This window comes from Amphiprion ocellaris, chromosome 15, assembly GCF_022539595.1.
Source record: "Amphiprion ocellaris isolate individual 3 ecotype Okinawa chromosome 15, ASM2253959v1, whole genome shotgun sequence".
Taxonomy (NCBI): domain Eukaryota; kingdom Metazoa; phylum Chordata; class Actinopteri; family Pomacentridae; genus Amphiprion; species Amphiprion ocellaris.
In genome coordinates, this window is record NC_072780.1 from 32955234 (window position 1) to 32979530 (window position 24297).

The 24297-nt window shown below is 35.0% G+C and overlaps 1 protein-coding gene across 2 annotated transcripts in view; it reads right to left on the reverse strand.

Moving 5' to 3' along the window:
* The window catches only part of crybg2 (crystallin beta-gamma domain containing 2), a 73429-nt gene that overhangs the window by 22052 nt on the left and 27080 nt on the right, over window positions 1-24297 (reverse strand). For both annotated transcript variants that reach the window (XM_055018102.1, XM_055018103.1), the window contains 2 exons: window positions 10271-11144; window positions 9177-9866 (listed from right to left, as the gene is read on the reverse strand). In XM_055018102.1, the coding sequence (XP_054874077.1) occupies window positions 9177-9866; window positions 10271-11144 (1564 nt within the window). The remainder of the gene's footprint in view (window positions 1-9176; window positions 9867-10270; window positions 11145-24297) is intronic.

The following is a 24297-nucleotide window of genomic DNA, read 5'->3' on the forward strand; positions in this document are numbered from 1 at the left end:
GTACATGTCTCATTTAAAAGTTTTCCAAAAATACTGTGTGTACTCCAATTAAGTTGTTCAAAAAACAAAAAATTCTCTGCTCTCCTGCGCAACGTTTAAGCCATGAACGACTCACCTGTGACCAACAGTCATGTGATAAAAATTCTGGGATTTTTCGGCTGAACTGCAGGCCGTGTTAACACTCAGCAGGAAGTAAAGGAATTTAAAATTTTCAGTTGTGTGTAGATCCACCGTTTCTCCAGTATTTGTAACACCTGCTGCCCATGTTTTATGCCATATTTCTAAAAATTTAACTTTTTGTATGATTTCTGTCTTTCTATTTGTGCCAAACTGCACAGACATCAAAAAAAGTGTGAGCAACAATAGAACTTTACTGTTATCGTGTTATTTAAATGCATTCCATGTGTTTTTTCAATGGCAGCATTTATATTAATGTATTTGTTGTGCGATGTGTACATATCTATAAATTACATTTAACCCTTTAAGACCTACCATTGTGCAAATCCACCAGGACATATTCTTACATTTTTACATGCTGTAGTGGAATTTTTAGAACTATTTTTATTTGCTTTACATCAATATAATCCTTTATATCCCAAGTTTTAATAATAAGTCTTGATTTATGTCTTAACTACTACAATAAATTACTTAAAAGTGCACTAAACCTAAAAAAAAAGAAAATCTTTTTTTTTTTCATATATTTCAAAATGCAGAAATCGCAAAGCTGTATCCGTCAGATTAGTAAAATGTTGCACAACATCCCGTGGTCTGGTTAATGAAGATTTTAGTTATGTGTGCTTTATCGTGTATTTTTATAAACCCATCACTTCAACCAAAAAGTACTCTGAGACTTGGAGAACGTGTGAAACGTTCGTCCGACTCACCAGATTTTACATGCAAAAAGAACGATGGATCCATCTTATCTGGTATCTAATCTACCACCAGTCAAAAATGAACATGCAGTCGTAGCTCTGGGCTCTATAGCATTAAATGTTCCATCTTGGTCACAGTTCAATGTTACATTAAATATTATATAATAGTTCTGCTGCACCTTTCTTTTATTTTTCTTTGCCTCTTCCTACTGTATGCAGCTGCTTCTACACACAGAACCTGCTGCCGTCCTGTCAAACCAAACAATGATGACTCAAAGTCAACATTTCACTGTCATGTCATCGTGTCATCTTCACCATGTGGATGTTGTTGGGTAGAAAAACCCGACTGAGCCGCTGAGTGACGAGCGCTGAGACGATATTAGAGACATGAAACCGTCACCGTCTCACAGGTTTTTACTTTCAGCTGCTTTACACAACAGCATCCTTTCTAAGAAAACGTAAAAACAACAAAGCTTCAATTATCTTAAACTACCACTGTTACTGTGCAAAGTCAAAGAAACACGTATTGGTTGTTTACAAAACGACAAATTCAGAGAATGTTTTGTGGAAACTGCAGATTTTTGTGTTTTTGTTAACAGAATCAGATAAAATTAGACAACTTTAACATCTCTGCATCATATTTTAAACCATGTAGAACCGTCCTCTACGCTCTACTCCGTATAATTAGCAAAATAACATCATTCAGGACTCATGTACATTAAACTGTGCATAATAACAGATTACTGCATTCATTTTACCCTTTGTCACCCCAGAAGTGAGTATGATTGTGTCTGATATATGCTTGTGTTTTTTAGTTTAGTCTTTTTTTTTCTAACTTGCCTCATATTTATTCTTGTTTTGTTTTTTTTACAGTATTAACACTTATTTCTGCACTGTGAAATGGAAGAGAGAAACGTCATTCTGTTTAACATTATAAAGCTGATGTTGAGTTGAGCTGATCATGAGAGTTAAAGCTAATGTTAGCACGAACGCTAGCTGGTAAAATCAACGTTTTCTGACTTAAAACTCGCTGGAATTTGCTTGGAAAGTTGCAGCTGTTGCGTTTGAGAACTGGACAAGTTCAAATCCTGATTTCAGCCTAAAAACAATCATTTATCCATCAACTAAAGCACAATAACTTTCCTCAGAAAATCCTGTTGCTTTTGCAGCTTAATGTATAGCTGCATGCATGTTTTCTGCAAATCCAAACTTTATTCTTTGACTTCACTCGAGGTGAAATAAAACAACTGCAATAAATTTAGTAAACAAACACACATTTTAGGCTTCAAAAGCAGCTCTGCTACATATGACGCTTGTCTGAAATACATGTACTGTGGTCGGAGGTCATTAAGCATCACAGAAGTCTCTGTCATGGTGCCTGTTGCTAGCTAAACCCCCAGATGTAGCGCAGTAGACGTTTGTTTTGGGCTTTTTTTTTTTTTGCTGTTTTAGTCAACGACCTTATCACTTGGACCTCAAATACTACTGGTATATAAGAACTCTGTCCTACTTGATCCCAGTTTGTTCTAAATATTAAAGCTCTAGACGTCATTAAACCTCACAGAAGTCTCTGTCATGGTGCCCGTTGCTAGCTAAACCCCCAGACGTAGCACAGTGGACGTTTGTTTTGGGCTACTACGGATTGTTGTGAACTGAACATCCCTCTAAATCACAAACTAACTCCGACTCCTTTCACTCTCTGCTCCTTTCACTCCCATTAAATTATCTCCTGCTAAAGGAATGTGCAGCTTCAGTGAGTCAAAAAGAAAAAAAAAATGAATGAACATGTGAATGAACAGAGCTAGTTAAGATTCACGGAGGACAACAGGTAATGTCTTCTGTTCTCACACAGTCGCCTCCTCGCTGTCAACTCTGCTTCAGACGTGGAGTGAAATGTGGGGATGAATACAAAAGGTGAGGTGTGGCAGGAGCAGAATAGCTGGGATGGGTGTGGAAGCCTGATAAAATAACTCCAGAAAAAAACTAGCTCAAAGTTTCCTCAAATGATTTCAGAGGCGCCGTCTGCAGAGAAACCGTCACTGAGGGTTTAACTTTATGGCTCTGATAAGGTGATTTATGCAGCACGAGGCTGTAAGGAGGTTGCCTTTTTTGCACTTGATCAAATCTATTTATTGTCTTCTTCCTCTTTTGTTGCAGCAAAAGCAGGATGAAGCTGTAAAACACATCCTTGTTGACATATTTTATGGTCGGCTTATTGCACTTTAAACAGATAAAATACACACAATATGCTAGATCGCATAATTCTGCAACAAAAATAAGATCTGCAGGTTGCATAATTTCTGCAATGTTTCTTGCATTGTTACAAATCTGTATTTTTATACTTTTGACAAACATTTCTGAGTGTATTTTCAACAGATTTTTCTATTTTCTGTTGAGATTTTTACATGCAAGTCATTTTGCACGCTGCATATTTTCTATACTTTCAGTTATTTACATTACATATTATTTTTATTACCTCAATCTAAGTCTGCAGTGTGTTTTATTACTTTTTTTGTGCCAGAAGTGTTTTATGTTCAGTGTTGAAGTAATTTCCTGCAAAGGATCATTAAAATATCTGTTTATCTGCATCAACGACACGCTGTTAAAGACGTTTAGTTTGTGGTGAACATGATGCACCAGATTGCATAAGCTAATCATTATAAAAGCGAGGATAAATCAGGCCAGACAAGCTGCTGTCGAGGTGAGTCCCTGTAATTAAGCTGCTGCTTCAGTGTCAACACACGTCTGACAACTTTATATGAATCTTCTCCGTGTCTTATTCAGAGGCGGCTGTAAATTCTGGAGGAAGAGGATGGTTTGAAACTGCACCTGTCAAAAAAGAAATCAAAATATTTCCCCTGCAGATCTGAAGACGCCTAAACCCTCACCTGAAGCTGTGGCGGCGTCTGTGAACTTTGGCTTAAAGATAATTACCTGTTTGAGTCACGCTAATGAACGCTGTGCAAATATTTGTAGTAATACTACTGGAGTTGAACCTCTAGAATCCAGGTGACACTTTTGTTTTGTATTTGCTGGACAAGTTTGACAACATTTCTTGTGTGGATCATATTCAGAAGCTTTGCTGTAAATTCTTAATTAAAAAAAAAGACAGCTTAAAGCTTAAAAAACTTTGGCAAACTTTGGTATGAAGAAAGTACCAGCATGTGCAAATATTTGTATTAATACTACTAAATTTACACGTCTAGAATCCAGCTGACGCTCATTAGGGCAGAAAAAAATCTGAGAAACTTTGCTGAATAAATATATTCTCCTACAAATCTTCAGACACCAAACCCATCATCTAAAGTTAGCATCAACAGCTAATGTTAGCTGTGGTCACGACTGTAAACTTCGGCTTAAAGTGCCTGATTGAATCACACTAAGAAGCTTTGCTGTAAATCCTTAATAAAATGGACAAAAAAAAAATAGAGAGGTGATAGCATCAGGAGCTAATGTTAGCTAATGTTAGCTGTGGTCATACTAAACTTTGGCTGAAAGAAAAGTTCCTGCTTGAGTCATAGTACTGAACACTGTGCTAATATTTGTACTAATACTAGTGATGCTAAACCTCTAGAATTAGGGTTGCCACCTTTCAGAGATTAAAATAAAGGACGCCCACCACTGCTCCTCTGGGCCACGGTTCAGTAAAGTTGGAAAGATATTCACAGATTCAGACTTCCAGCATCAATAACTCATTATAAACGATGCCTCTTTCCCATCGTTGTAAGGTAGACAATGTGCTACAAGCCCAGTTTTATCAACAGTAGCTGTTTTTCAAGCTGCAGGAATAACATTGATGTCAGCAGGAGCCAGTTGAAGGCTGCAGTGATTTTAGTGACACTACAATGTATAAGAGTGAAGTTATTGGATATTTGTCTCTCATTACTGTTGCAGTGGTTTTGCAAATTGCAGACGGACCCTGTTCACTCCATAGACACCAATGTTATTCCTGTAGCTTGAAAGACAGCTACTTTTGATAAAACTGGGCTTGTAGCACATTGTCTGCCTTGCAACGATGGGAAAGAGGCACCGTTTATGTTTTGACAACCTATATCTAATGAGTTATTGATGCTGGAAGTGTGAATATCAGTTTCAGTGTTTCAGAGTTTCAGGTGTAGACATTTTTAAACGTGCGGGTGCAGCAGCGTCTGTAACCAGGCAACCAGAGACAGGACCATAGGACTATAGGACGGGACACAGAGAAGGTCTATCTCCTGGACCTGGCATCAGGTCCTCGCTACACAGGTCTAAGAAAGATGAAACTGGCTGCCCTTAATATTTCCTGTGTGTTATTTTGTTCATTATACAGTTCTGATGAGTGTGTGACAGACGTGTACAGGACATTTATGAAAATACAGAACAATTTGCATCCCGTATTGATTCAATACGAGACGCAGCAATTAATTGTCAAATAAAAGACGATTCCATATTTTAAGGGACGGATGGTGACCCTATCTAGAATCCAGATGACACTTGTTTTGAAAAAAAAAAAACTTTGGCAAAGAGATTTCTCCTTTGGTTTTTGAATCTTCATCTGAAGTTAGCATCAGCAACTAATGTTAGCTGTGGTCATGTTTCTTTTGTGCATTTTCTCTGCATCTTATTCAGAGTTTAGCTGTAAATTCCTGATTAAAAGGACAGTTTAAAACTCCATCAATAAAAAAACAAACAAAAAAACTGGAAAATCACAGAAAAGAAGCACCTCTGTGCTAATATTAGCATTAATAATGCTAAAGTTAGGGTTGCATTTGCAACAAAAGTTTGATGACGTTTCTTTTGTGCATTTTCTCTGCATCTTATCCAGAGTTTGTCTGTAAATTCTTCATTAAAATAAAAATTTAAACACCATTTCTCAATAAAAGAATCAGGAAAATGGCAGAAAAGCAGCACTCGTTTGTACAAATATTAGCATTAATGGTGCTACAGTTACTTTTTGCATTTGCAGCACGAGTTTGACGTTTCTTGTGTGCATTTTCTCTGAGTTTAGCTGTAAAATCTTGATTAAGAATTCCAAAACAAATCTGTAAAACTTCTTTTAGATCTTATCTGAAGCATGTTTGTACTTTTGATTTTTAAAAAAAGGTTCCTGGTGGAGTCGCATTACTGCAAATATTTGCGTTAGTTTGACTGAAGTTACACCTCTAGATTATGGCTGACACAATTTTTGTGTTTGCATGAACTGAAATAACACCAGTAGCATGATTTCAAAGCATCTATTGCAGAGGACCTTCCCTTCTGTTGGCTCTCTACACCAGTTACTTATGATGATTGATAGTCGAGCAAGAAAAGCATTTCTGTGCTTTTGTAGCCGACTTGTGAAACAGGAGGCGATGCAGAGTTAATGAGCTTTTGCAGACAACAAGCGGCAGACAGGAAAGAGAGAAGAGTTTGTTGTTGTTCAGGCATGTGTAGACAGATGTTCATCTTCACTGCCAATAAAAATCACTTAAAGACTCGTCCTAATCGGTTAAATCCTTCACACATGTAGGAACATGTCCGAAGCGAAGGCTAGAAACTCACCCGTTAATGTGATTCTGTGATGCTCGGTGGGAACCGAAAGTGGGAACGATCAGCTGTTTTACAGTTTTAATGGCTGCCAATATTAAATTACAAAGCTTTACAGGTGCAGTAGGTGTGGAAAAATACCAGGAAAACCACAGGAATAGGGACATTTCCTGTCTTCACAATGGAGATGCTAATTTTAACCAATTTTCTCAATAGTTAATATGAATTATTACGACTCACAGAACAATGTGTGTAGTATGAACATGTTTAATATCCAGATTTTACCCTGTGCAAAATCACTGTAGTTCAGTGTTGTGCTGACACTGTTGCACTGCCACTGCAAATTTCCTCACTGTTGGCTAAAAAATTATTTATTTTGCCTCTTCTTAACCAACAGTCGGCAGCATTTTCAATCAATAACTAATAATTGTGAAACAAATATAGCACGGTGGACATTATTCTATATATTTCTAGAGTTATTATTGACCTTGAACATGCCAAATATCTCAAATTAGCAATAGTAGATGTCAGCTTGATGAGACTATGTGAGTTCCGGTCATTAAGCATCACAGGAGACTTTGTCATGGTGCCCCTAAATGTAGCTGTTTTTGTGAACATTATTTACTGTTTTGGCCTCTTTTTTAAACAGAAAACATGTCAATTAATACTATTTTTCAATGATATTACTAGTTATCTGGAATTTAACATAGCAGGGAGAATTTTTTTTTTCAAATATCGACTTATTTGTGTAAAATAATGATATTTTTGCAGATTTAAATACATTTTTAAAACACTAACTTTAAGGTCAAACCTAAAAATTAAACAAACTGTTATTTGTAAAAAATAAAGACTTTTGATGTGGATATTACTTGCAGTTTTGGACTCTTCTTTTAAAACAGTTAACATGTAAATTAATACTATTTTCTCAGATTTTCTTTGTCTTTATCTGTAATTTAACAAAGCAGGGAGAAATTTTCTTTCAAATGTCGACAAATGTGTTTAAAATAATGATATTTTGCTCATTTAAACACAGTAAAAAAATACTGTAACTGGACCCCACAATGCTCTCTCCCACTGGGAACTCTGTCCTCATTGATCCTAGTTTGTCCTAAATTTAAGAGCTCCAGAGGTCATTAAACACCACAAAAGTCTTTGTCATAGTGCCCCTTTGCTAGCTAAACCCCAAATGTAGCACAGTAGACAATTGTCTTTGCTTTTCTTGCCGTTTCAGTCAATGGACTCATGATTTGGACATCAAATGCCACTAGCATATAAGACTTCTGTCCTACTTGATCCCATTGTCTTAAATTTGAGAGCTCCAGAGGTCATTAACCATCACAGAAGTCTTTGTCATGGTGTTTATTGGTAGCTAAACCCTCAAATGTAGCAAAGTGGACATTTGTTTTGGGCTTTAAGTACTGTTTTAGTCAATGGACTCATGATTTGGACTTGAAATGCCAATGAGCTGTAAGAACTGCATCCTAGTCGATCCCATTTTATGTTAAATTTGAGAGCTCCAGAGGTCATTAACCATCACAGAAGTCTTTGTCATGGTGTTTATTGCTAGCTAAACCCCCATAATGCTCACGGCTTCCAACATGAACTGCAGTCTGAGTGACGCCTCCTCTGGTCTCTACAGTATTAAACAGTAAGAGGTACTACGGCTGATCTACAATACATTTACTGACATCGTTTGTCTTTCATGCCTCATTGGTTAATTTGTTTTTAATTAACTCAAACTACAAACAGAAAATAACTGATTAACCGTTAATATTCCAAGATCACAACAAACCACATATGAAGTCATCCCTCTCACCTGTTGATTGTCTATTTTGAACCGCAGTGAGGTGGACTGATCAGAGTGAAGATAACACTTGTCTGCTCTATATGCAAATACAGATACCAGGGCTTTGGAAATATAGGTCAAGGATGTCTTTCTTATTGTGTCACTATAGATGTATTTCATACCTCACACAACCCTCCGGACAATCAAATCTGATACTTAGGAAGCTCAAATAAAAATATCTTGTTTTCTCAAACTGACAATCTCTGTTTCTACACTGTGAGAAGAAATGTTTTTCTGTTTTCCACCACTGCATTCTGCCTGTCTGGTGCCTTGAGGTGGAAATAAAATGCATTATTCATCGGCTGTGTGCACGTCTCTACCCTGAAGTGAAACCTGCTACTTAATAAGTGCTTGTACAAAGTGTACACCCATAGCTGGAAGTTTAAGAATCTACATAAATGACACGTTTGTCTCCTCAACATTACAGTTGTGCAACTCATGCAGTACAATGTGTTCAAGTCACTTCTTGCCTCATCTGTTATTTATGCAAATGTCACCAAAGCAAACATCAGCGAGGATGTCGTGATCTGTTCTCAAAGATTAGGATCGAGGCATTTTTTTAACTGATCAGTATCGATGTGAACTTAACAGAGGCCATTAAACACCACTTGAGTCTTTGTCCTGGTTGCTAGTTAAACCCCCAAATGTAGCACAGTGGACATTTGTTTCGACTTTTATTACCGTTTGAAGTCAATAAAGTCATGTTTTGACCTCAAATGCTATTGGTATATAAGAACTCTGTCCTAGTTAATCCTAGTTTATCTTACTCAAAAGAGCTCCAGAAGTCATTAAACACCAGAGAAGTCTTTGTCATGGTGCCGGTTGCTACCTATATCAGATCGGGACTTGGTATCAACAGTAAAGAATGAGCTGTAGAGTCCCAGTCTGACTGATTCATTCTATTCTTAAAGTATTATGATGGTAAAGAAATGCAGAGATCTGGGGATACTCACATAGGCGTCGGGGAACGCTCTGTATTTTGACACTAAGTTCCTGTCCGGTTCCGGTTCTTGGCTCTGCAACTGAGACCCTCCGTGAACGTTGCTGAACAGCGAGGTCTGGACCCCCGGTGGGCCGTCGCTGCTGAAGCTCCTCTGCGGGATGGGAGTGGTCAGGGACAGCGGCGAGTCCTGGACGCCGAAGGCCCTGTGGAGGTCAATGGAGCTGGTGGGGCTGAGGAGGCGGGTCGGACTGTTGCTGTGGGGCGGAGAGCCGATGCCCAGCGATGGAGGTCTGCTCATCCGACCTCCATCTTCAGCTCCGGTCAGGGAGCCCGACTGGGGGGACAAGGAGTTCACCAGGAAGGCCAACCTCTCAAAGCGAGTCCCTGCTGGGTCGCCGAGGTCCTTGGAGCCGACGCTAATGCGGTCGTTGGAGAGGCTGGTTTCTGGCAGGGAGCTGGTGCGGAAGATCGGACGATGGGCTTTTCCATTCTCCAGTGTCTGATCGATGGAGGAAGATCTGTAGCTGCCAAAGAGGACGCTGTTGTCGAGGCGAGACGACGGAAGAGCTCCGTTCCCATTCAACATGGCCGACTGTAAATCCTCATGAGACGAGTCAGAAGGTTTCCTCAGTACCAGAGTGTTGGTGGTCGATCCTCTCAGAGGAAGGTTCAGACCTCTGGATCCAGGCAGCTGCTGGTCCTGAAGGGAGGAATGTGCATAACACTGAAACAGGAAGTCACCAAAATTACAAGAAGAGAGCCACAAAGATCCACTTCAACGTCTAGTCGTGCTTTGAGATTTCTGATTTCACCACAACACTCCTTAGATTAATGGAATTTAATTAATGATGCTGACAGATTTGGAAAAAAGGCATTAAAAATTGCATTAGTTTCTGCATTTCTTATCATTATTGGAATTTCATTTTTGATGCTGACAGGTTTGAAAAAACTGCATTTAAAAGTCTGTTTTATCAGAATCAGCAAAGAATTTTATTGCACAACTAAACAAGCACCTGTAAAGTGCAAATGAAACTTTTTCTATTTGTGTTTTAGTTGATTTCCCTGCTTTTCTAAAGCAAACCCTGCAGGAGTGTGGATGAATACCTGGCTCTGCTTCATGAGCTCCAGAGGAGACCTGGAGTCTCTGGGGGCTCGGAGTCCCAGGTCAGCCGGCAGGGTGTACAGTCCGTTTGGGATCTTCTTCCCGTCAGGAGCGTCGCCGCTGACGGGACTCGTAGCGTCTTCCACGATGGGGGGCAGCGAGGACATGAGCTGAGGGGGGGCCAGCCGGATGAGGTTGGTGGTCCTCGGCCTCATGGAGGGTCCCATGCTCCTCAGGGTGTCCACCAGGCTGTCCATGTCGCTCTGGATGGGGGACTCTCCCTCTTCTTGTTGTTGTTGTCCTTCGGGGGAGGCCGAGGGAGTGGAGGGGGGAGCAGCAGGATCAGAGACCAGCTCCACCAGCATGGCCTTGAACACTCCGCTGAATTCAGGCTCCTCTGGAAGCTGCTGCGTCTCCAGTCGGTCGCTGATCCTCTGAGCTGCTGCTTCTATGGGAGCTCCTGTTTCACCTGCTGGCTCCTCCCGGCCTTCAGAGCTCCTCCTCTCCTGGCTCTGGGTCACATGTTGCTCTGCAGAGGAGGAGGAGTAGGAGGAGGAGCTCAGGTGTTGCAGTGCCTCAGGTGGACCAGAGAAATCCTCGTCTCTGTTGACTCTGAACTGAGTCACCCCCTGGAATCTGTTCTTCCACCTGAACTCCGGCTCAGACTCGGTTTTATTGAAGTCCACCGTGTCCTGAGTGTCGTCGCCGTCGCCAACCAGAGAAACTTTCCGGAAGCGCTGCTTGGATTCGTCTTCTCTGGGAAGAGACGAGCTTTTGAAGGATAGTTTGGTGCTCAGGCTGCTGTAGCCCAAACTCATGATGTCCTCCGATTCCTGCTCGACTACTGGAGGAAAGACTGGTGGAGTCTGAAGGGACCTGAAAAAAAATAGAAATAAAGAGGAAAACATGATGAGAAAATGGTGTTAATGATTAAAAATCTGATGAAATGATGAAAAATATGATGATATAACGATATTAACAATAAAAAGCATGATGATAAAATGACATCAATGATAAAAAATACGACGAAATTATATTTATGATAAAAAACATGATGATAAAATGATATTAATGATAAAAAACATGATGATAAAATGATATTGACAAAAATATGATAGAATGGTGTTAATGACGAAAAATGATAAAATATGATAAAATGATGTTAATGATGAAAAACATGATGAAATGTGAATGACTAATCAGCGAAATATAACTTCGATGAAATTATGTTTGATAAAAAAACGATAAAATGATAATGATAAAAAGTATGATTCAAAAATGATGTTGATGATAAACTTGAAAAAATGCTAATGATTAAAAAAACATGATAAAATGAAGTTAATGATTAAAAACACGAAAAACATTCATCATGTTTACGATAATAAAATGGTGTTTATGATAAAACATGACAAAAACTCTCATTAACATCATTTTATCCTGTTTTTTTATCATTATCATTTTATCATGTTTTTTATCATTAATGTCATTTTATCTTCATCTTTTTCATCATTAACATAGTTTTCTCATGTGTTTTTATCATTTTAGAATTTTTCATCATTAACATTTTATCATCATGTTTTTTAAATCATTTTATCATCATGTTTTTGATAAAAACCATAAATGTCATGATGACAGAATGACGTTACTGATAAAAACTACTAAACTTCAACAGTCTAGACTGCAGTAAAAGCTGCTGCTGTGAATGAAGGTGTGGCGACCCAGAAAACAATTCAAATGACACAGAGCAGATTTCCATATCTGGACTGGCATGAAATGTCAGATTAAGTTTACAGACTCCTGACAACTGAAACGACTGTTTGACTCACGTTAGCTGCTGTTTCTGACAGTTAATGACAGAAAGAAGCTGCAGATTTACTACAGAAACGACGCAAGAAAAAACAAGTCAGCTGATAATTTAAAGCCACGCAAAGTAAACACGACTGAATCAGATAAGAAGCTGAGAGTTTCTACAAAAACCTGACTTTAAGGCTGCTCTCCTGGACTTTAAATCTGTTTTAAATGCTCTGAAAATTAAAAGTAAAGACATTTAAACATGAACTCCAGCCTGTTACAGCAGCTCTATTGTTAAAAGTCAAGCTTCTGATCCTCCGTCTGTGAATCATTCGACCTTTCCGTGTTTTTCCGCTCTACAGCAGCAGAGCTTAAAGGATCGGTCGCATCATTATCACTCCGTTTAATTGAGCGTCACACATTTTTGCTCCGTGTGGGCGACCGACAGTAAATGGTGAACAACATACCGACTCGGTGCAGTCATCAACTGTCACAGAGCTCATAACAAAACTATTCAAAGGTCAGAGCAGGAGAATTTCCTGAGAGGATGACAGACACTAGAAGAAGATTAAAGGCGACTGTGGAAGTTTTAGGAGTTAATGCTTCCAAAGAGGCTGCAAAAATCATCAGAGGAGATGGAAATCTGCACACTTTTAGTGTTTCAGGCACCAAAATCAGCAGATAATCTGTTTAAATCAGCAACAGAAAAGAGAAAATATGCTTTAAAATCAGTAACTTCATTCGCTACCAACGTTCCCGACACGTTTGTTCTGTCCTCCGCTGCTGTTAAACTGCAAATTTACCCACTTAGTGATAAATAATCTGATAAATCTTATCTTATCTTCTTATCTTAAAGTCCTTGACAAGAGTGTAGAATTATAGGAATCACTTTGTGGCCGTTTTGCATCTCTTTCTGTCTGAAAAAAATGAGCAAAAACAGACAAACAACAACCACAAAGAGACAAAACAATTATAAAGAGACACAAAACAACCACAGAGAGACACAAAACAACCACAAAGAGACAAGAAACAACCACGGAAAGACATAAAACAACCACAAAGAGACACAAAACGACCACAAAGAGACACAAAACGACCACAAAGAGACACAAAACGACCACAAAGAGACACAAAACGACCACAGAGACACAAAACAACTACAAAGAGATGAAAATTAAGGGTTGTTTTGCATCTCTCTGTGGTTATTTTTGCACAGTTTTGTCATTTAGTGTCCATTTTGCGTCTCTGCGGTTGTTTTGCATCTTGTTGTGTCTTTGTGGTAGTTTGTCATCTGTTTTTGCTAATTTTTAAAAATTAGTTCTGTCTCTTTGTGGTTGTTTTGCTTTTCTTTGTGGTCATTTTGTATCTCTTTGTGGTTGTTTTGTGTCTCAAACATGGTTTTCACAAGGAAAAAACCGCATGTAAACAAGTACAGAAAGGCAAAAAAACCAAGAAAAAGACACAAAATGACACAAAACAAGGACAAAAAGAAGAGAAATGAACAGACACACAAAATAACAACAAAAATATTTAAAAAGAGCTACTATTTTAAGATGCTAACTCCATAATTTAGCTGTTGCCTGACTAAAACGTGCAGCACTTGTGCTTTTAACCATGATATATAAACAGATTTGCAATAATTAATTAAGGGCTAAGAGCCTGCAGTTTTAATAAAGGTGTGAATTTACCTGAGTAGTTGGCATATGAAGGATTAAAAAAGCAACAAAATTCTATAAAATAACATTGATTATGTAGAATAAAATAGTATAATGATAATTTAAGCAGATGCTGTTAAAGCATTGATCTTCATATATATATAGCAGATTTTGATAGAAAATGTGTGTGAATCTTATCTATAAAAGAGCAAAATGTTGAATTAATGCGTCTTTTTTAGGAAAATATCACTATTTGAACAGCTCAGACCTTCTTTTATCTGGACTGTGGTTGTTTTCAGGCCGATCTGTGTCAGAAATATTCAAAGTAGGAGGTTAAAAAAGTGAGGTTTCTAAACGTCAGAGTGGGTTGTCTTTCACACCTCCTGTATAAATCACCTTTTTTTCTTTTAAGAGAACACGATGAGCACATTTCTGCACCGACACACCTTCACCTGAGGCTTCCTGCAGACTGGCAGTCGGCCTGAAACACTCGGTGAACTGCAGCGATGTGAATCCTGGAACATCTATCCTCGAACATGGAGTGGAACACTGAGAACCCTCGCTGTGGAAAATGTAAAACTCCTCGTGTAATTATACGACGAAGGCGGCAGCAAAATCTGCCTCAGTAAACGTTTAAACTCCTCTGAGCAGCCAAAAGTCTTTAAACTGCACCAAGAAAACAGCTATTAAAGCATTTTGTGCATTATTGAGGATGACAAATGCACAAAACTGAGCAAACAGACTAATAGAATCCACATAGGGATCAACAACATGATTCATCCATAATTACAGAACTTATCCAACTGTTTTAATTGTTTTTATGGGAATCTGAGTGGGAAAAGAGTGTATTTATATCCCGTGTTTTTGTTTCTTTTCTCTACAAGTCATTATGGGATTAATGAATAAATCTTTGTGTTTCTGCAGAAGCTTCCAACTGCATTTAGCAACTTTATTGAGAGTTTAAGAGCAGTTAACACATCATAAATCAAAAATAAATCAACATAAAGTCACACAGGTCTAATCCTAGTGCAGATTATATTGCTATTTTAAGGTGCTAACTGCATTAGCTGCTATAAGCTAATTAGCATGGTTTTTACCAAGAAAAAGACGCATGTAAAGAAGTACAAAAAGACAAAAAACTATTAAAAGATGCAAAATGAACAGAAAGAGACACAGCACTAAAAAATAATCACAAAAAATATTAAAGCAGAGCTGCTCAGGTGCTAATCCTATTAGCTGCAACAAGCTAACAAACATGGTTTTTACCAGGAAGAAGACACATGTAAACAAGCAGAAAAAGACAAAAAAACTGAGACACAAAATGTCACATAACAGCCACAAAAAGAAGGAAAATGAACCGACACACATAAAATAACCACAAAAAAAAACATTAAAACAGAGCTACTATTTTAAGGTGCAAACTAAAATTAGCTGCTACATGCTAACACACACAGTTATTACCAGGAAGGAGCTGCGCGTAAACAAGTACAAAAAGACAAAAAACTAAGAAAAGAACACCCAACATGGCCACAAAACAAGCACAAAAACAAGAAAAATGAACAGAGACACACAAAATAACCAGAATAACATTAAAGCAGAGCTGCTATTTTAAGGTGCTAACTCTGTTAGCCGCTACAAGCTAACAAACATGGATTAGGAAGGACAAACATGTAAACTATAAAAAAAAATTGTCTTTTGAATATATAAATCCTGCAAATGTCCAAAATAATTCACAATATTTACCAGAAATAAAGTCCTGTGTTAGAAAATGCTGTTGTTTGAGAAAATAAATACAGAAAATGGCAATTTTTTTGCCATTTAGCACCTCATTAAGTTTAGATTTAGATTATTAAGTTTGCTAATAGTTAAGTGTCATGATTTAAACAGCTTATTTTCCTACAAATAAACAAAACAAACCTGAAAATAGATTAAGTTTGGGGCATAAAGCAGCAGTTTAGGGGAAATTTTGAGTGTCAAAAATTTGAATTCCTGCATTTTGATAATTTTTTTATGCACCAATTTGTTCCTTTTCTGCATCGGTTTATCATAATAATGTCTTTATTTCTGTAAAACACAAACAACAGGTGAAAATTTAGAAACTAATGCAGTTAAAAGGTAATTCAGAGGACGTGTACGGCTGCAAAAAACAATAAAAATCCATCTAATTCAATGATTCATATAAACTTCATAAGTTTTAATGAGCTGAGTTTACAGAATAATGTTGCATCAACTTAATATTTTGAGTATTTTAAACTAAAATTTCTGCATTAGTTGATTTTAAACTGAATTCAGGTTGAGGAAACTTAATGAAATTAGCTTGATAGCAAAATGTTTCCGACTTAATATGAGAATTTCAAGACTCTTCTGACCAACTTCACAACGGAGCGACCTAATTTTTATGAGTAATCTACTCAACGGTGGACAATAAAACCAATATATTTCATTAAGCAAGCAAAAAAATTTATAAAAAAATTAAATTTATTGACTTATATAAACCTTTTAAGCTGTAAACATTATTTTAATGAGTTGTATTGACATAATAATGTTGCATTAACTTAATATTTTGTGTAATTTAAACTAAAATTTATACGTTAATTGATTTAAAGCAAATTAAAGTTGAAGTTAGTTCATTTATTTGACTGAATACAGAATTTAAAGTCCTTAAAAACTGTGTTTATGCTGCCAGTTACGCTAATTTAAAATACGACTTTAATTTCTTTAACTCAATGTAGTTTGTTGGTTGAACATAATTTAATTAGTTAAGTTTCCATAACTCAAAAAGATGAATTTAAACTGTCGTTCTCACATAAATTGTTAAAAATGAAACTTCTGCTCTCCAACATTTCTCTTTAATTATTATCTGTGTTGAGTTAACAGGCGTAATTTTCCTCTTTTACGTCTTCTTTTGTTCGATAATACAGTGTAAACCTCTTTTAATGTTCTTGTGGCACCTGTTAACATCCGTAATAAACCTTCTGTACATTCAGAACATTTCACACATAGTTTACAGACTGAGGAAACCAGAATCGCCCTGATGGAGCCTTTGGTTTGTCTACGAGTAAAAGTTATAGAGGTTTGAACAATTAAAGTCTTGTTTTTATTGGCTACATCCTCTGCATCCGGCCTGAAATCTAAGAAATTACAAATATAATAGATCATTTTCCATAAGAGAAAAGTTCAGAGGTAAACTGTAAAACAAACTGACTCACAGGAGACACTAAAAAATGAAAGATGGAATATTTCTGCTGGTTTAACAAGTGTTTGATAGTTTAAATTACCAGATTAGAAGCAGAAAATCAGCACAAAAAGACACAAAATCACCACAAAAAGAGGTAAATATACCACAAAGAGACTCAAAATCTTGACAAAATGATGAAAAGTTATTGCAAAAAAGCCAAATGTACCACAAACAGACGCAACATCAACACAAAAAAAAAGCAAAATTACCACAAACAGGGTCCAAACTACTGCAAAATGACCCCAAAATGACCAGAAAAATTAGGTGAATTTACCACAGAAAGGTATAAAATCGCTACAAAAATGGCCAAATTTACCACAAAAAGGACCAGAATTACTATAACACGTGAAATTGCAACAAAAACTCAAATTCGGCAAAAACAAACATGTAAAGTGACCACAATAACGGCCAAAATTACCCTGAAACATTCAAATATGCCAGAAAGACATGGAAAATCTCCACAGAAAGGACCAAAATGACCAGAAACAGATGAAATTGTGACAAAAACTCAAATTCAGCACAAAAAAAATCAACTAAATAGGACTAAAGTTCCTTCCTGACCTCCTCAGAACATCTGGTTCTTTATCTCCAGTAACTTTATTAATGATCAGAGTTCTACCTTCATACTGGGAATATTTCCAGAGTTCCAGGTCCTTGAAGTCCATAGAGGTGGATCCAGATTTATTCTTTTTAATGGACTTTTTCCATCATTTCTGAGCCTCAGAGCTGATTTCTGTACATTAATTATGTCATTTTTAACAATTTATACTAATTTCATGCATGTTTCTCTGATTATTATCCCTTATTCAGTCACTTTGAAAGATTTTTTGTGTAATTTTGATAATGTTTTGTGCAATTCAGGACAATCTGTAAGTAATTTTCAGCAATTATTGAGTAATTTGGGTTATTTTATGCGATATTGGGCAACCTTTGTCTGTTGTTGAACAATCTGAGTGATTTTTCACATCTTTTGAGTCATTTCCAAGAACTATTGACTAACTTTTGTGTATTTTCCATCATTTCCATCAAAGAGACACAAAATGGCCACAAAAAAACACAAGATGAACAGAAGAGGACAGAAAAACAACACAAAACAGCCACAAAAGGTGAAAAACAAACACAAATAGACACAAAATTAGGACAAAAAGACATCAAATGAACAGAAAGAGACACAAAATGAGGGCAAAAGAACACAAAATGAGCAGAAAGGAACAGAAAACCAACACAAAACAACCACAGAATATGAAAAACAAAGAGAAAGACACACAAAATGAGCACAAAAATGCTAAATTACCAGAAAAAGACACAAAAAGGCCACAAAACATGCAAAATGAACCAAAATGGACCCAAACACCACAAGACGATGTAAAAAACCCCCACAAAAGATGAAAAACTAAGAGAAAGAGACACAAAATTACCACAAAATGACACAAAACTAACAGAAAGAGACACAAAATCAACACAAAGCAACCACAAAAGATGAAAAACTAACAGAAAGACACACAAAATTAGGACAAAAAGATAAAATGAACAGAAAGACACAGAAAATGAACACAAAACCACCACAAAAAGAGACTAAATGAACAGAAGGAGACGTCATTGGTTTCCTTCAGTATCACAATCTTGAGTTTTCCATTTTCTAAGTGTTAAATTATGACTATAACATCCTGGAACTCTGGAAATATTGACAGCATGAAGGTAAAACTTGGTGAAATAAGGTTACTGCAGGTGAAGAAGCAGCTGATTGACTGGCGTCAGGTCAAGGTGTGGCTTAAAGTCCTGCTTTACAACTAAAGGAAATTCTCCACAGGTTTGACATTCTGCTCGTGTCTGAAGGAACCCGTCAGTCAGACTTGGTGAAAGAATGAGGTCAGAGGACTGATTTCAGATCTGATTAACACCTGAAACCAGTCAGTGATCCTCACAGCCAGAGAAATCGGAATCCAGCTCATATTTACAGGGAAAAAAGTAGATTTTAACGTAAAACCTGCATTTATTCATCAGTCTGAGTGTTTCTCTTCCACCTGAAGCCACATCAGAAAACAGACAGACACAAAATAAATGCAGAAAGAGACAGAAAATCAACAAAAAATAAGAAAAACATAAAGAAATAGATCCAAAATGAGCACAAAAAGTCACTAAATGAACAGAAAGTGACAGAAAATGACAACAAACAAGAACAAAAGATGAAAAACAAAGAGAAATAGGAGGAATTTAAGGTGGAATTCAACACCAACTGTTGTTTTAAGTCTCAGAGAAAACGACGAGCTGGAAAACCTCCAGCTCTTCAACAAAACCTCCTTAAATAAACAACGAAAAAACGCTGCCAACATGCAATCATGTATTAGTGTTCCAATATGCAAATCAGCAGGAAATACAGGCGTGAAATGAGGTCAAATCTGTGACCTGAACTCAGTAAAAGTAGAACAGATCCTGAAATAAAGACAGTCTGGATCCATTTATACCTAAAATAAACCACAGGAGGAACACTTGGGGCAAAAAAACAGAAAAAACTAAGAGACATATGACGGGAAAATGTAAATTATGTTCTAAAAAGACAGAAAATGAACTCAAAAAGATGAAAAACAAAGAGAAAAAGACAAATTAATACCCAAAGACCACAAAATGAAGCAAAACAACCACAAAAAGACAGAAAAACTAAAAACAAAGACAGAAAACTGGCCGCTAAACTGGCAAAAAGACAAATAACAAAGACAGAGAACCAGAAAAACGACCAAAAAGATACAACATGAACACAAAAAGATGGAAACAAAGAAAAGGCACAAAAATAACAGCAAAATAAGACATAAAATTTACATAAAATGACAAAAAACAACCACAACAAGATGAAAAACAGAGAAAAAGACACAAATTAACCACAAAAGTCCACAAAATGAAGCAAAACAACCACAAAAAGACAAAAGCCCAGAGAAAGAATGACAAAATAACAAAGACACAAAATAACAGCCAAAACACACAAAAAGCACACAATGCGATGAAAAACAACCACAAAAAGGAGAAAAAGAATGAAGAGACAAAATGACCACAAAAAGGCAAAAAACAGAGAAAACAATGACAGAAAAGAAACAAAACAACAACCAAAAATACACAAAATGACAAAAAAATCTAAGAACAAGAGACACAAAATGACAGCAAAAAGACAGAAAAAGAACATAAAATGACAAGAAAACAACCACAAAACAACAAATGAAATAAGAAAGAGACACAAAATTATCAAAAACACACAAAATAACAGAAAGAAAGATACAAAATGACGCAAAACAAGCACAAAAAGAGAAGAAAAAGACAAAAAAGACTAAAAAATACAAAGAAATAGAAACAAAATGATCAAAGAAATGAAAAAATTAATGTGAAATGAGCAGAATTCATGTTTCTGAATAAATCTCAGCTTCTCTGAGCTGCTGCTCTAAAACCACCTTCATCTTCCAGCCAACGGCTAAAAACTCAGATAAAATCTAAACTTTGCTGCCATCTGCTGGTTTAAAAACACAAACATTAGACTTCTGCACTAAAATCAGACTCAAGTTGAAATAAAAAAGAGCAAAAATGACCTGAAACACCCAGATTTAAATGATTTAGAGTTAAATCCACGAAAACAGACTCTAATAACCTGAATAAAGCTGATTTAAATGATTTACAGTTTAAAAAAATCCAGTATAAAAAAAGAATAATAAACTGAATAAAGCTGATTTAAATGATTTAGAGTTAAAATCCAGTAAAAAAAAAAAAAAAGACTAATAAACTGAATAAAGCTGATTTAAATGATTTACAGTTAAAATCCAGTAAAAAAGACTCTAATAAACTGAATAAAGCTGATTTAAATGATTTACAGTTAAAATCCAGTAAAAAAACACTAATAACCCGAATAAAGCTGATTTAATCGTCGTTAAAATCTGGTTTTCCTTCATATTGGGCTCAGCATTAACATATTTTATCATCTCAAGGTTGAAAAAAAGCAGAATTTTTGCTTCTTTTAAACCAGCAGCTGGTAGAAATCCAGAGATTCCTGCAACTGGTCCAGGTGTGGTTCTTCTCTCCTCCAGTTCCTCTGAATTAAAATGTTTGAATTGATGCCAGCTCCTGATAAACGCCCAAAAAATGCAGCCGCTCGTCAACAAGCGACTGTTTCTGTTCCAATATGCAAATCAGCAGGAAATACAAAAAGACAAGGTCAAATCTGTGACCTGAACTCAGTAAAAGTAGAAGAGATCCTGAAATAAAGACAGTCTGGATCCATTTCATCCATCTAAAATGAACCACAGGAGGAACACTAGAGATGAAAAAACTGGAAAAACTACAAGAAATATGGCAGGAAAATAGAAACTAGTGCAAATACGTGGGAAAAATATTGGTTAGATTTGACACTTTTTATGGAAAATGTGAGTTTAGATTCTAAAAAGACACAAAACGAACTCAAAAAGATGAAAATAAAGAGAAAAAGACACAAATTAATGACCAAAGACCATAAAAATTCAAAAATTAATTCGGAAAAAGAGGCAAAATGACCACAAAGACACAAAGAAACCAAGACTGAGAAACTGAAAAATGACCAAAAAGACACAAAATGAACACAAAAAGATGAAAAACAAAGAGAAGGCACAAAAATAACAGCAAAATAAGAATTAAATGACAAAAAACAACTGATTACTGACAACTTTTAGCTGATATGTGAAAATATTTAAGGTTTAAGGTTTAATTGTTTACTGATATTTATGTGAAAATTCACCTCAGACACTGATTAGTTCAACAAACTACTTCCTGAAGAGGAAATACGTCAAATAAAACGTCCTTTTTGCTGTTTCTTAATAAGGACTAGTGTGAAGTATTTAGTATTTTTGAACTACAGCTGCGACACACTGGACATAAAGAAGAAAAAAATAAACAAAAATACACATTTTCCTTTAGTTTAGTGGATAAATATGAAGCACATTAAATCTGGATTCTATCAGACTGTAAACTGATTATTGAACCTGTACAAGGAAATATTTAATAGAATAAAGCAAAATAAATCAATTTACTGCTAATCTTCTTTATAGAAAGATGAATTAAAAAATAGAAAATAACACTTATCATAAAAAATTATGTTAAAAAACGTACATAAATATTGTGCATTTTGTTGTTTGTAATGTAAAAAAGCAAAATGTATAGTTTGCAAAATATTTTTAAAAATCGACTATGTAAAACACATTTTAAATATTTGTAATGTAAAATATGTCTACAGAGTGTGGATGATGCTAATAAACTGTCAGGAGAAAAATGCAGCGTGCTAAATATTTATAAAAAAAATCTATTACGTAAAAACATTGTAATGTAAAATGAAATTAAATAATATATAATGTACAAAATATTTTTTTAATCTGGTATGTTAAAAAATTTTAATTTTTTTCAGCAATGTAAAAGAATGTGATAGTAATAATAAAAAACCTGTAAAAAAATTTAAAAAGAAAACTATAGTGTGCAAAATGCAAAACTAAAACTATCATGGAAAAAATAAAATGTAATGTTTAAAACCTAATGAAAACATGACAAAAATATGTAATAAAATATGTATACAGTGTGCAAAATGTAAAAAAAAACAAAAACAGATTGAATGTAATAAAATTATAAAATGTGCAGTTTTTAAAAAGTCTCTCAGAAAAAAATATACAGTGCAAAAAAATTACAAATCTAATAAAAAATAAAAATTTACAGTAAAAAACAATTATTAAAAAATACAGTGCACAAAATGCAAAAAAAAAACCTGATTGAATGCAATGAAAGTATAAAATGTACAAAAATACAGTGTGCAACATGCAACCAAAAACAAGTAAAGTAATGAATGTTACATTAAAGGTTCAAATGCAATGTAAAAAAATATAATTTTTAAAAACAGTATGCAAAACGCAACAACAAATTAGAATGCAAAAATATATAAAAGCTGCAAACTGTCAAAAAATTAAACTAACATAAAAAAACCTATATAGCATGGAAAATGTAAAAATATAAATCCAGCAATAATAGTAAAAAATATAAAATATATATACAGAGCAAAAAATTTTATGAAAAATGTAATTTATAAAAACGTACAGTGTGCAAAAAAAGTTTAAAAAACAGATTAAATGTAATAAAACTATAAAATATGCATTTAAACAATCTGTTATGAAAAAAATTAGACAGTTCAAGTCTGCAAAATTTAGAGTAAAAAACTATTATTTAAAAATACAGTGTGCAACTTGCAACCAAAGTTATGTAATAAAATATATAGAAATATAGTTTGCAAAATGCAAACATGTAAATCTGTAGTGTCAAAAGAAAAATGGAATAAAAACTTACAGTGTGCAACATGTATTAAAATATGTCATGTAAAAAAATATATACACAATGTGCAAAATATTTTTAAAAATCTGTTGTGGAAAAAATTAACAAAAAACATGGAATGTAAAAAATATAAAAACATACATTGTGTAAAATGCAACAAAAAATTTGAATATAAAAATATACAAAAGGTGCAAAATGTCAAAAAATAGCAATAACAGTAAAAAAAATATAAAAAAATATACAGAGCAAAAAATGTAATAAAAATGTATGATGTCATTTTTTTAAGTGATGATAAAACCAGTGTGCAACATGCAAGGAAAATATGTGATGTAATAAAATATATGTTGATACAGGCTGCAAAATATAAAAAAAAAAAAAAAAAAAAAAAAAAAAAAAAATATATATATATATATATATATATATATATATATATATATATATATATATATATATATATATATATATATATATATATATATATATATATATATATATATAAAAGGTGTGCTAATGTGAAATTTTTACATAATATAAAAATTATGTTAAAATTTACTGGATTGTCTCATAAATAGATACATCACATGTAAAATAATTTAATTTACTAATTCTACACTACATTTATTCTAGTTTAAATTCTAAAACACGTTCAGACATCAATAAATCAGATCATCAGTTTTATTATCAGAGGAAAAGTTTTGCTCATTCAGGTTTTATTTAGATGAATGTATTTCTATTTAAAGTCTGGTACTGAGTCTGTTTAGCTTTAAACTCTGAGCCTGAGGCCACGAGTTCAACTGGAATTTACTAAACAACACTTTCAGAGACTTTCTCCTGCAGCTGAACCTGACATTAAGCCCCAGAAAGCAGCTCAGAGGTTTTAGAGCTGCAGGCTGGACATTAAACTTTAATCATTATTATCTGATTTCATTTACTAACCTGTGATGTTAAACTTTATTATTCCATCCACTAACCTGTGATGTTGAACTTTAATTCTTATTCCATCTACTAACCTGTGATGTTGAACTTT